This window comes from Aphelocoma coerulescens, chromosome 17, assembly GCF_041296385.1.
Source record: "Aphelocoma coerulescens isolate FSJ_1873_10779 chromosome 17, UR_Acoe_1.0, whole genome shotgun sequence".
NCBI classification, from domain to species: Eukaryota; Metazoa; Chordata; class Aves; order Passeriformes; family Corvidae; genus Aphelocoma; species Aphelocoma coerulescens.
This window is the reverse complement of record NC_091030.1, coordinates 8,354,862-8,367,281: the sequence shown is the minus strand read 5'-3', so window position 1 is coordinate 8,367,281 and position 12,420 is coordinate 8,354,862. Positions and strand designations below refer to the sequence as shown.

Here is a 12,420-nt window from a genome sequence, read left to right as displayed (position 1 = left end):
AGTCTTTGATGTGTTTTTTTTTTTTTTCTTGTTCCATTTCATTTTTGACCTAGCCCAAGTCATCTAATTGAGATTTTAAGATCCAGACTTTCATCTGGAGAGAAACTAAAGGAATTCCCAAAGCTGGATATACCCGTGGACAGGAGTGGGGAAAAAACATGCTAGAGCCCTGTTCCTCCTATGATGGAAAAAAAAATGGCTTTGTTTCTTAAGCAGACATTAGTCAGGACGGTTTGGGAATCAAAGGTCCCATTGTAATGAAAAACAATATAATCCCATTACTAGGCAGAGTGGCCAGGCTATTCACGGGTGGTAACTGGCTACCTGGGAAGGAGCTGCCTCTCAATGGAGCTTCATTCACAAACAAACATGAAAGATGTCGAAGGAAGAGCCCAAGACAAAACTCGCCTCATTCCCACCCTCAACAATGGCTGCTATGAAATATTTGTTTTCCCCAGTCGATGTTTTTTATATCCTCTGCCGGTGTAAAGCTGCACGGCCCCATTGTTTGTGGGAGCCCGGCTCACTCCGCTCATCCCGGCCCCTGCTCCTTCTCTTGCAGGAGCCCATTTATGGGGTGACCATGAAGGATGTGCTTCCAGCAGAGAATCCCCAGGGAACACAGCCTGGGCTGAGGCTGGCACATGGTCCCATCACCCACCCGTGTGACCTTCCCGGGGGCAGGTCCCCCAAAAGGCACCCACAGCGCCCAGCAGACACTGGAATGGCACCCGGCCCCTGCGGCATCTCAGAACACTCCCTGCAACTGCTCCCTGCTCTGATTCCTCTTTTCTAGACTTTTCCCCTTTCATAATGTTTTATTCTTTAAGCCAGCAGAAGAAAAAGTCAGAATTTGGGAGACATAAGGAATTTCTATCTCCACAGGCTGCCCGCCAGCCCAGCACTGCTGGTGCCTGAGGTCACTCTTCCCTCCCCACCTCTTTTGGGGTAAATGCCGGTTTTGCCCCGCTCTGGACCCAGCACTTGCTGCCCATGCAGGTTGAATTCACTCTGCTGTGCTCTCAGAGCTCTGGCACACACACAGCCCCAGTGTCACCATCTCACTAAGTGATGATGGACTCTTTCTTTTTTCCCCTTTCCCCCTCAAACCAAGTTTTGGCTAAACACCGCGCTGCCCCAGAGCCAAATATGGAAAACTCCCACTCGTGACCCCACCATCCCACTCGTCTAATCCTGAACATAAAACCTACTATTAGGATCTGAACAGCCACCAAAAGTTTAAACAAGCTAAATTTAGCCCTGATATTTATAAACAAGGAGGAGAGGGGGGTTTTGCAGAGCACACGGGTGCCCCTGTGGCACAAAGCCAACCGAAAGCCAGAGCAATTCCTGCTGGGGAGGTTTCAGTGGGATGGGGAATGGGCAAAGGTGGCAATGGCCAGACAGGGATGGCTCCAGCTTCCCTCGGCCCCACAGCCATGAAGCTGCTGGTATCCCTTTACAAGAGCAACAAAACTCTTGCCCACTTGGAAACCATGTGCTGAGGGACGTAAAACACCCGCGAGCAGACGGGTATCAGCTCCCCGGGATCTGCATGCTGGGATTTCTGTTGCTGCCGAGTTTAACCAAGGAAACGGCGAGAGAGGGAGGGAAGCCTCTGCCTCCGACACCTTTTGCCGGCAGAAATCCCTGTGTCAACATGACGCCCTCGCCGAGGGAGCGGGACAATGGTGGCGGCTCTGCCCTCCGGCCGCAGCCCGCATTCCTGCCCCCTCCCCTGGAAACCCCCCTTTTGTGGGGAGCAGCAGGCCCTGTGAAAGGGCCGTCTGTCGCCCTGCCTTTTGACTTGGAGGTCTGTGTCTAACATTTTAATAGGGGCTGGGGGCTGGGGACAGGCCCCCCCTCCTCCCGGGCTGCTCCCCCGCGGGGTCACTCTCCCAGCCCACCCCAAAGCTGCGGCCGCCGCGGGAGCCGCCGGTGCTGCACATCCCAGAGGACAGCCACATTCCTCCACCTGCTCCAGAGGAGCCATCCCATGGGTTAGCCACCCATGAGTGCCTTCGGGAGGGTCTCATCCTGTTCCCCCCGAAGCAGGGATGCTCCAGAGGGGCAGGAGTGCTGGGGATATGCTCACCTTCGCAGCTGCCCATTGACAGCAGAAAATTCCTTAAAACAAACCCGTGGACACTCACAAATGCTCAATCCCCAGGCAGGGATGCCAGCAGGGAGTGTGTGGCCCTTGGCTCCTCTGGGGGACAGGTGGGACAGGCACAGGTAGCGTCACATCACACCAGGAGCCACGGAGGATGAGAAGGAATCGGCAGCAGGATGCCAAGCTCAGTCCTGACAGCAGATCATGCGCAGCCCAGAGTGTAAAGCAAACCTGGCACTGCCACTCTCAGCCACTGACCTCAAATCAAGCCCAAAGCAACAGGTTCCCCCAGGCCTGGGTGCCCCTGTGGCACCCAGCCCTCCCAGCCCACCACCACCAGGCCCCTTGCCTGCAGGGTGCCCCTTCTATTAAATAAGGGCAATGTTATAGCGTCATTAAAACTTAATAAATCCACTTCCCATATAAATACCATTAAATTCAGGTTTTGGGGAAGGGAATTAGGGTGAAAACTTGTTAAGAGAAAATGACTTGGGTGCAAATAAATTTTTGCAACTTGACTGAGCATGAAAGTTTCCCATTAAAATGCAACTCGGCTCCCTTTGCTGGAAATGTGCAAGGGCCTAATAACCATGGCCTAAACATTAACTGTTTAACTGGCTTTTCCAATATTAACTCCAGGCTGCCATGGGGGGAAGGGGAGGACGTGACGGGTGAGAGCTTAAAGCAGACATTAATTACTGCTGTGTGAGGGAGGCACACCCCGAGCTCGCTTCTCACCAGCATCCTGCTCCCATGGCACATGCTGGGATTTTGGGCTTGTTCTGTGCAGGGCCAGGAGTTGGACTCAAGGATCCTTGTGGGTCCTTTCCAGCTCAGAGCGTTCTGTGATTCCCAACAGAACTGATTCTGGGTATGGCTGGCTTTAAGCACGGCATGAACCCCGCTGCAGGTGGTGGGCACGAGTGCTGCCCCGTTAGCTGCACTCAGTGATCATTGTAGGTTCCTTCCACTTGAAAATATTCCTTTTGGGGGCAGAGCTCCCCATATGGCCCAGCCAAACACCTCTGCCCCATCCCCAACGCCTCACAGAGGTTTTATTCCTGCATCTCTCACACCAAGCACTGTATTTACCAATGGGAACCTCCAGCATCATCGGGTTGCCCAGAGCAGCTGTGGCTGCCCCATCCCTGGAAGTGTCCAAGGCCAGGTTGGACAGGGTTTGGAGCAACCTGGGCTAGTGGAAGGCGTCCCTGCCCATGGCACCAGATCTTTAAGGTCCCTTCCAACCTAAACTATTCCACAGTTCCATGATCACCCAATTAACCAACAGCAAATTGCCTGAGATATGTTGAAACCCCAACACCATCCTGAACCACAGACCCTGCCCATGGGGCACCTGCCAGCACGAGGAGGTGACAGGAGAGCATGTGGCCCACCAGGCATGCACTAGAGGAAGGCAGAGTCCAGATGTGGGTGTCCAGGTGAGAACAGGCACCACCACACTCGGCCAGAGGCTCAGCTGGAAGCAGCACTGAGCTGCTCTACCAGCAAGACCCGGGTGTTAAACACTGGGGAGTTCCCAGGTGGGCATCTCTAACTGTCCTGGGGAGCTGCCATGGTCTGGTGTCAGTGGGGCCAGCAGCGTGCTGCAAAGCCTTCCCAACATCACACACAGGAGCTGTGCTATGAAGTCCAGCCAGCAGAGCCTGACCCTCACACCTCTCTGCTCCTGGGTGCCTCCACATTCAGATACCCAAGGATCAAAACTGCAACATTCCCCCTTGTCACCAGAGCAGCATTTCTGTGCCCATTCCAGAACTCTGGCTGCAGCAAATCCGGGCTCATGAGGGCACCATGCAGCAAGGCAGCATCAGGGACTGATGGGATTTGGGCACAGCTGCTGGGATGGGTGGATGCAGCACCATCCTTCAGGGGCTCAGCTCCCTGTGCCATGGGCATGTAATGAGATGAAAACACCATTTGGGAAGAAATTGGAAGCACCCCAAACCATCCCTTCTCCAGAGTGCTGGTCCTTCTAACCCTGAACACAAAGCAAAGAGCTGCAGGAATAGCCCAGCTTGGGGAGTGGTGAGTGAGCAGCCCAAGTGCCCCTCGGTGCTGCCCCACCACAGGCAGCAGCAGGAGCCTGGCAAGTCCTCAAGGATGGCTGCACACAGCCCTGAGTGGAGCAGGGAACCCTGAACACGTTTTTTGGCTACTGGGAAGAAGACAGGACTCAACCAAGACCCCACTGCAGGTTTGCTTTCCCAGGGGGGTTTAAGTTCTATCCCAGAGGCTCTTCCACTCTGCAGCCCCAACACATGGTGCAAAACCTTCACCTGGCAGCACGTTAACCACAGAGAAGTCTCCATCCAGATCCAGAGCTCACCAGCTCTCCCTAAGTGCACCCCGAGGCTACTCCCTCGTTAAACACACTGATGCTCTATAAATTTCACATTCCACTCATGTACACACGCCGCTACCACTTGGGACACCAACCAACACGAGCAAAACGAGGGTCACCACACCTCCAGGCCTGGAAAAAGCAGGTTAATTTCCAAACAATGTTATTTTAAAACTTGCTAACTGCCTCCTGATTATGTTGTCCGAGCCCTTAATTGGTGAATAGCCTGGTCTTGCAGTGACTTATACGTGTCACCCTCATGCTACATACAATAAACCATTACAGCCTGGGAGGCGAGGCCAGGTGTGAGGTATCAGCTGGAACAAATGGACGTGTTGTGGCTGCCAGCAGGAAGGAAGACAGCGAGTCAGGTGCTGAGATTTTGGTGGAATTAAACATACCCCATACCACGAAGTGAGTGACCTCCAGTCCCAGGGAGCAGAGCCCTGTGCACTGCTTCACACCACGAGACCATGAAAACTGAAGATGCCCCTGCATGACTTCTAAAGTTCCTTTCCAACACAAACCGTTCTGTAAGCACACAGCTTCCAGCACCTGGTGGGGAACAGCCCCATCATCTCAGGTGATGAAGACCACTGTGAGTTCTGATCCCCTCTGCATCACCCCATCTCTCCTGCTCACCTCTGTGCTGTGGGTGCTGCTGAGGCACCTACTGAGAAATCTCCTCTCAAACATATCCCATGCTGGTCACACAGGACAACCCTCTAGCCACCACAGGTACCCAAGCTATGAGAAAAACCAAGCAAAAAACCTCAGCCCATGTGAAACAGTCCCAAGGCCAGAGAGCAGGAGTGAGTGGGACCACCTGAGACAACTGACAACCATCAAGACAGAGAGCAAAGATACAAAGAGGTCCTTTTAAACAAGAGCTAAAACACTCACTGCTGTCCCAATGACCTCAGCAGCTGGGCTTCAGTTTCTCTTCCACTGGAATCCGCAACAGGTGACACTTTGGTATTTTTAATCTCCCCTCTTACCCATTTCCACCTTGTTCTTTCCGAGAATGAGATCAGACTCGAAAGAGCCATCAAGAGTTCTCAACATGGCTGAATCACTGCTCGTCTACTTCTTTAAGAGCTTCCTCTGCTTGATTGTTCAACACTCCACCCTCTTCCTCTCCAGCACCGAGACTGCATTTTTTCTTTGTTATTATTTCATGGAAATAACGTTGGGTTAAAGCACATGAGAAAAACCAAACCAGAAGGAAACTTCCGCCCTTTACAATGAGATAACAATGACTGAGCAGTTGAATAACTTGAAGGGCACAGAAACTTGTGGGGCTCACATCTGCCTTCCTGGTTGTCTCCTGAAAGAGTTTTGAGCTAAAATAATCATCTCTTCCCGCTACGGTCCCCCTCAGAATGCTTCTTCCCATGTTTCTGGCCAGCTGCCCGTGGAAGCTGGTGGTGGCAACGGGCACCAGCTCAGGAGCCATTGCCCTGGCTGAACGACAACGCTGCGCTGATTCATAAACAGAGGAAGTACTTTAGCAAACTGACTTTTCCCCCTTTTCAGCACAAGCCCGGTGATTAATTTAACTTATTCTTTCCCTCCGCCCTCTCTTCTGCTCCTCTGAGCGAGAGGAGAACCCAGGCACAGCTCCTCTGGCTTTAATGGTGAGAGGCTGGTGGAGAAGGGCTGGAAGCTCAGCCCTCTTTCATTGCCATCTGCTTTTAACTAGCGGAGCAAGGGAGGTCCTGGGAATAAATGTCACATGGCACAGGGAGCTAAAATCAGCCCGGCTCATTTGCAGGGATGCCAGTCAAAACTAGAGTTATCCAACAGTCTAATTAGGAGCTATCACTAGAAGTCAAAACGACCTCTTGGAAAAACCTTCTCATTTAGTCTGGGAAAATGCCTTAGTCCAAGGCGAGTGCCTTTTCTGGAATGCCACAGCTCCCCAGCACCACGGAGCCTCACGCCAAGCCCCGCAGCAGCCACCAGCTCCACACTGGACCTTTTAAAGCTCCAGCTCTGGGGCAAAAACACCCAGTGCCTTCAGCTGGGGTCTGTGCAAGACCCACAAAACTCTGCTGCTGCTCTTCCTGCGCTGGAAGACCCGGACAACCCTGCCAAGATGGAAAGCAGCTCCAGAGAAGCTTAATTAGGGCACTTCTGTCTCAAGCCTTCCAATCCAATGCTTGGTCCCCTCCATTCAATTAAAGCCCTGCGTGCTCTGCACTGCCTGGCAAAGGGACAAGCAAGATAAGGCACCTGGAGCTTTACAAACTATCCCTGTAAAATAATAAAAGGCAGAGAAAGCTCTTGGTCTCGCACCGGCGGTTCCCTTTCCGTAACAGGGCTGATAACCTGGGGTTGGAGTTATCAGAGTCGGCTCCGCGTAACCCAACGAGCTCTCTCCCGCCACAAGCGCCGGGACACTCGTCCTCTGGAGCAGCGTCCCCCTCGTACGCTATTTATTTCACTCCACTTTCTAATTGGATTTGTGGGGGCAGCACAAAGGGGCTTTATGGCCAAACTTTGTTAAGTGCCAGGCCGAGCGGAGATGTGGCCAGCAGCCAAAATGGTGCATTTCACGCAGGCGCCAAAGGGCAGTGCCAAGCTTTTCTGCGTCTGGTATCTTGTGCTCTTGGCTCTGCTTTGTTTAAGAAGCTTGGAAGCAAAACTCCTTGTCAAGAGATATTCAAACAAAGTGAGAAACCAGGATCTTGCGAGTTGCTATCAGGTAACTTGGGAAGTTGCACCTCCTCCAGTCTGGCTGTACCTCCAGTATCTGTCCCCATCGCCCCGCATGGGACAAGAGCTTTAACACACCCAGAGCACACACCTTGTGCTCCTGCAAAAGTAACTCACACTCACGAAGCATCTGCAGCCAAGAGAGAAGTGGTTATTCACAGCCAGCAACCAAGAAGTTCTTTAAAGTTAACTTTTTCTCTCTCTCAAAAAAAAAAACAACCCACCCCAAGCCTACTTTGGAGGCTTCTCCAAATAGAGCTCGCACACATCAGATCTAATTAGATTCCATCACCATCTGCACATGAAATGTAAATCAGGAGTTGCAGAGACTTAAGAAAAAAAGGAAAGAATGACCACAAGGAAAAGGAGGGGTGTAAGGTTGGGGAGGGGGTGGAGGGTTGGGCATTCTGGGAAGCCATACATGATTAGTCACACAGCATTAATCTGCCTCCCTTAACAATAGCTGCCGAATTTCGACCGAATCCCAGCTGTCGCTCTTTGAATGAAAGAAAACAAGATTTAGAGCGTCAAGCGTTGGTAAGGGCTTCTGTGCAAAAAAAAGTGGCGTGCATTCATTAGTGCCTCACAAAGGGACCCAGCCTTTGTCCATTAAATTGCTCATGTGCCTGATTGATTTGCTGATTTATTTGCACCAAAGGGTTGGGGGGCTCAGCTTGGAGAAGGGGGCGGGAGGTGCCCGGCTACTGGGCAGAGTAACGGCACCCAGGCGGATTTGCAAAAAAGCAACGCACATTGTCAAGGGAAACTGCCATTCAACAGGTTGGGATTGGAAATGCCTTCAGGTTCCTCCGCCGAGGACTTCCTATTTGGAAATTTGGGGTGGGTGGGAACGTCTCCCCGCCTGCTCGCAGCTCAGGCCGTGTTCAACAGGCAGAGGGGAAATCTGGCCGGAAAACAGAGCCTTGCCCATTCACATTTCTTTTACGGAATACTTTTAAAAGGGGAGCTGGAGTCTTATTCATTTCTCTTGGTTATTGTTCCCTGGGAGCCTGGAGTGAATCGGCCATCGCTGCGGTGGGTCGGTTGGTCCTTCAAAGAGTCCCAATGCTTTACACATCCGTTTCCCCACAATCAGCTTGGAGAAAGCCCCAGCCTGGGTGCCAGGTCCCACCAGGAACGCCAGGCTAGACCACAGCTTGGCACCAGCACTGGCAGGGCTGCAGGAGGAGGTGCCCTGCTCTCCTGGAGATGCCTCGTCAGCCCACGGACACCACTGGGGCAGCTCCAGCAGCCAGAGCCATGCCATGGAATCTCTCCTGAGCGTTTATTGGAGGTGTACTGGTCACCCCAGTGTGCAAAGGACTGAAAGGCAACGCTTCGGGGCCAGGAGGGAGTAGCTGGAAGACAGACAGACAGACAACTTCCCTCCCTGCCCGACGGTCCAAGGAGCGCCGCGGGCTGGCCCTACCTCCTGCTCCATCAGCAGGGCAGTCTGCATAGGCTAACACCAGCAAAACATGGCCCTTTGCCCATGTTTTTCCACCCAGCCAGGAACAAAGCCCGATCCTGCCAAACTCGCGGTGACTCCTACACAAGCAGGTTATTCTTGCCACTCAAGGAAAGAAAACGCATCTTGCCCTATTAAATCCAGAGCCTTCAAAGCAAAGTCAACATGCATGTCAATAACTTTGGTCGGGGGAGATGAAAATCCTCTGGCTGCTCCATACTTACTGGCACACCTCCGTCCCGTTGGGAGAAGTTTCACACTTGCCCCCGTTGAGGCAGGATTCGGCAAGCTGCGAGCACCGTAAACCTGCAAACAGAGGGACAGCATTAGCCACAGCTCAGGGCCCTGCTGGCAGTGGGGGGCTGCCTCCCCTGGTGTCACCCAGGCTGGGGACAGTCTTGTTGAGACCCCCAGACCCCCTGTGACTGCACGGCCTGGTGAGGTGGGGGTGCAGCACCCGGCAGCCCTCACCCGCAGGGTGACAGAGGGGGCAGGGACTGCGTGGCCCCTGTGCTGAGAGGCTCACCTAAAAATAAACCCAGGGTGGGTTTGAGGGTAGGCTGTGCCTGCTCCTCCAGCAGGAGGACTGACAGAGAGAAACCCCAGATCAGGCCCTTGATTGACAAACGCCATTTGGGAAAAAACATCCAGCCGGGAGCCCATTAGTTACCATGAGCTCGGTAACGAAATGAGTCGCCCGTCATAACTTGCTATGAGTAAAGGTTTCATTGTCTAGCCCTCGGAGCCAAATTCTGCAGAGTTACCACAGCAACTCGCTGAAAGTACCAGAATCGCTTCCGATTTCCACCTCGGCTCGCTCTTCCCCTTCTCTGCCCGCTCGCTCTTCACGGTAACTGGTTCTGCGACACGCGTGTGCAGCCGGGGCAGTTTCACATTGAGCGACTGCAGCTTCGCTCCGCCACCGCCACAACCCAGATCCTGCCCTGGATGGGTGCCGAGCCCACGCACCCCGGGGACACCCCGCCGGGGCTCCCTGTTCCACGGCAGATGGAGTAGGGTGCTGGGGACCGCTCCGGCCGGGCACAACTTTCTGCAAACTTCGCCTCCGAGGGCTCCCAGCCCTGCTGTGGGAGCAGCCCCGATGCCTTCGCTCCCCAAAATCCTCTCAGGGCTCTCCGGAGGAGGCTGCTAGCTCGGCCTCGGGGCAGGGGGGCATTGCAGGGTCCCGACCCCCCGGGATGGGGTGCCCCCCACTGCGTCCTGCACCCCCGGCCACTTTCGGGGCTCTTTTCTGGTGCCCCGACCCGCTGCCCCCGAAGGTCGCGCAGCGCTTTGCTCCGAAGCACCCGGACCCGCCCCGGAGGGGGGCCCCCGCGGGGCCCCGACTTTCAAGAAACAGGAAACCGAGAAAAATTTGCAAAACGGTCAAAAGCTCTCGCAGAACAGCAGCAGGAGCGCGGCCGCCCTGCGCGCCCCCGGCCGGGCCGAGCCCCGGCTCCCCCGGCACCGAGCTCCGCTCCTCCCGACGGCAGCGAGCGCCGCTCCCCGCGGCAGCCCCCGGCACGGAGCTCCGGTTCCCGGCGGCCCCGAGCGCCTCCTTCGGGGCACCGAGCCCCGGCCCCGCCGCGGGGCTCAGCCGCGCTCCCCCGCGCCGTTCCGGCCCCGGCTCCACCGAGCTCCGGCCACCCCCGCGGGGCTCAGTCCCGCTCTCCCTACACGGTTCCGGCCCCGGTTCTCCCGGCGGCGACGAGCTCCGGTCCTCCCGCACGAGCCGAGCTCAATCCCCGCGCATCCCGCGGCACCGAGCCCCGGTTCCCACGAGGACTCCGCGCCCGGACCCCCCCGAGGGCGCCGCGCTCCGGTCCCGCCGCAGGAGCCGAGTCCCGGTTCCCACGGGAACCTCCCGGCCCGGACCCCCCGACGGCGCTGGGCTCCGGTGCCCGCCGCGCCCGGCCCCGCTCCCGGCAAACTTCCTGCGGGGCGGCCGGTGCGGGGCCCGCGGCGGCGGCCCTCACCTCGCGTCAGGGCGGGCAGCAGGAGCACCAGGAGGCCGGGCGCCAGGAGCCGCTCCATCCCGCTCTGCTCCCGCCGCTCACAGCCGCATAGATCCGCGGGGCCTCGGCCGAGCCGAGCCGAGCCGGTGCCGGTGCCTGTGCGGGTCCGCGCCGCCCCGCCGGGAGCCCCAAACACAGCGCGCCCGAGCGCAGCGACTCCGAACGCGGCGCCTCCCGCGGCTGCTCAGCCCCGGCGGGCCGGGCCGGGCGGCGGGGGGCGGGACGGGACGGTGCGGGGCGGGCCGGGCGCCACGGGACGGGAGGGGATGGGAAGGGACGGGCGAGACGCTCCTCCCTGCCCAGCCCGGGGGGCCGCCGCCGGGAACCCCCTTCCCGCCACAGAGGGTCCCTGAGTGGGACGCGAGTGGGGCTGCGGGGTCCGCACAGCACCCACGGGCAGCCCCGGGGCAGCCGCTTCCCTCCGTGCAGCCACCGGACACCCTCGGTGCAGCTCCCCACATGCAGACACGGATGCAGCGGGTGCAGCTCCTTCTCTCCGTGCAGCCATCGCACACCCTCGGTGCAGCCTCCCCCTGCAGTCCCCCAAATCCCGCAGTGCAGGCCCCCATCCCCAGTGCAGCTCCAGCACAGCTCTCACATGCAGCCGCTGCAGAGCCCCAGCACAGGTCTGGACACCTCCATGCAGCCCCCCACAAGCAGCCCCAAATTTCCTCAGTGCAGCTCTAGACACCCTCGGCTGAGCCCCCAGCCCAACCTTAGTGCAGCCCCGCCACACACATGATCCCAGTGTAGCTCCCCCATGGTCCCAGTGCAGCTCCTGCATAGCTTCCCCAGTACAGCCCCCCCAGTCCCTGCACAGCCCTGGGGCCACAGTGCCCACTGAGTGACCACAGCAGGCCCCAGGCCCAGCCTGACCCACGCTGTGTCCGTGCAAGAACCCGGGGCACACAAACCGCGGGACACACAGGAATGGGGTGGTTGTACCGGGGTACCAGGACATGGACTGACCATCCCCTGGGGGTCACAGTGGGCACAGGGAAGCTCAGTGTGGGATCCCCTTTCTGACCGCCAGCAGGACTCAGGTGTGCACAGGTACACTGAGCCGTTTCCCGCCCAGCTGCCCCGTCGGTGCTGGCAGCGTGCGCAGAGCTGGGTCGGACGTTGTTTGTTTTGTGCTGTGAACTCATGAACTCGCAGGCAGAGCCCGGCCGGCCCCCTGCGCCGCATCCACAAATAAACAAACACACTGGGAGAAGTGAGGAAGCCAAACCCAGAGGCAGCCCCACAACCCCCACGTGTGTACAGGTGTCCCGTTAGAGCAGCCTTGCCAGGGGGTCCCTGTGCCCTCATCCCCACGTCACCAGAGCCCCACTCCTGCTCCAGCTGTCACTGTGCCACAGTCAAGCCTGGAAAACCAAGCTGTCCCAAAGTGTGGCAATGCCCTGCCTGAAATCCATCCAGGCCCTGAGCCCAGGACAGGTTGAAGCCCTTAATCTGGTGTTTGTGGGTGTCTCCTGCAAGCTGTGGCTGCAGGGGGGTGCTCAGGGGTGTACCCACAGAACACCACTAATGGGAACAGCCTGTGTGAGGGTGCTTAAAAATGATGCTTCCTCATGGGGTTTTGGGGGGCCAGCCCTGCTCAGCGAGGCCGCAGTGCCTGCAAAAGTGGGGAGTAAAGACTCTGAGCATGGAGAATTTGGGGTACCAACTGTCCCAGGGATATGGGTACCTAAATCCCATTGGACTCCTGCGTCTCACCCTGAGCCCCTCTGAGCTGTTG

The 12,420-nt window shown here is 56.9% G+C and overlaps 1 protein-coding gene across 2 annotated transcripts in view; it reads right to left on the bottom strand.

The window, feature by feature from the left end:
• NOTCH1 (notch receptor 1) overlaps nucleotides 1–10,811 on the bottom strand; it is a 40,804-nt gene extending 29,993 nt beyond the window's left edge. For both annotated transcript variants that reach the window (XM_069031760.1, XM_069031761.1), the window contains exons 1-2: nucleotides 10,641–10,811; nucleotides 8,889–8,970 (exon numbers count right to left, since the gene is read on the bottom strand). In XM_069031760.1, the coding sequence (XP_068887861.1) occupies nucleotides 8,889–8,970; nucleotides 10,641–10,698 (140 nt within the window). In that variant the 5' untranslated portion in view covers nucleotides 10,699–10,811. The remainder of the gene's footprint in view (nucleotides 1–8,888; nucleotides 8,971–10,640) is intronic.
• Between the last annotated feature and the right edge of the window lie 1,609 nt (nucleotides 10,812–12,420).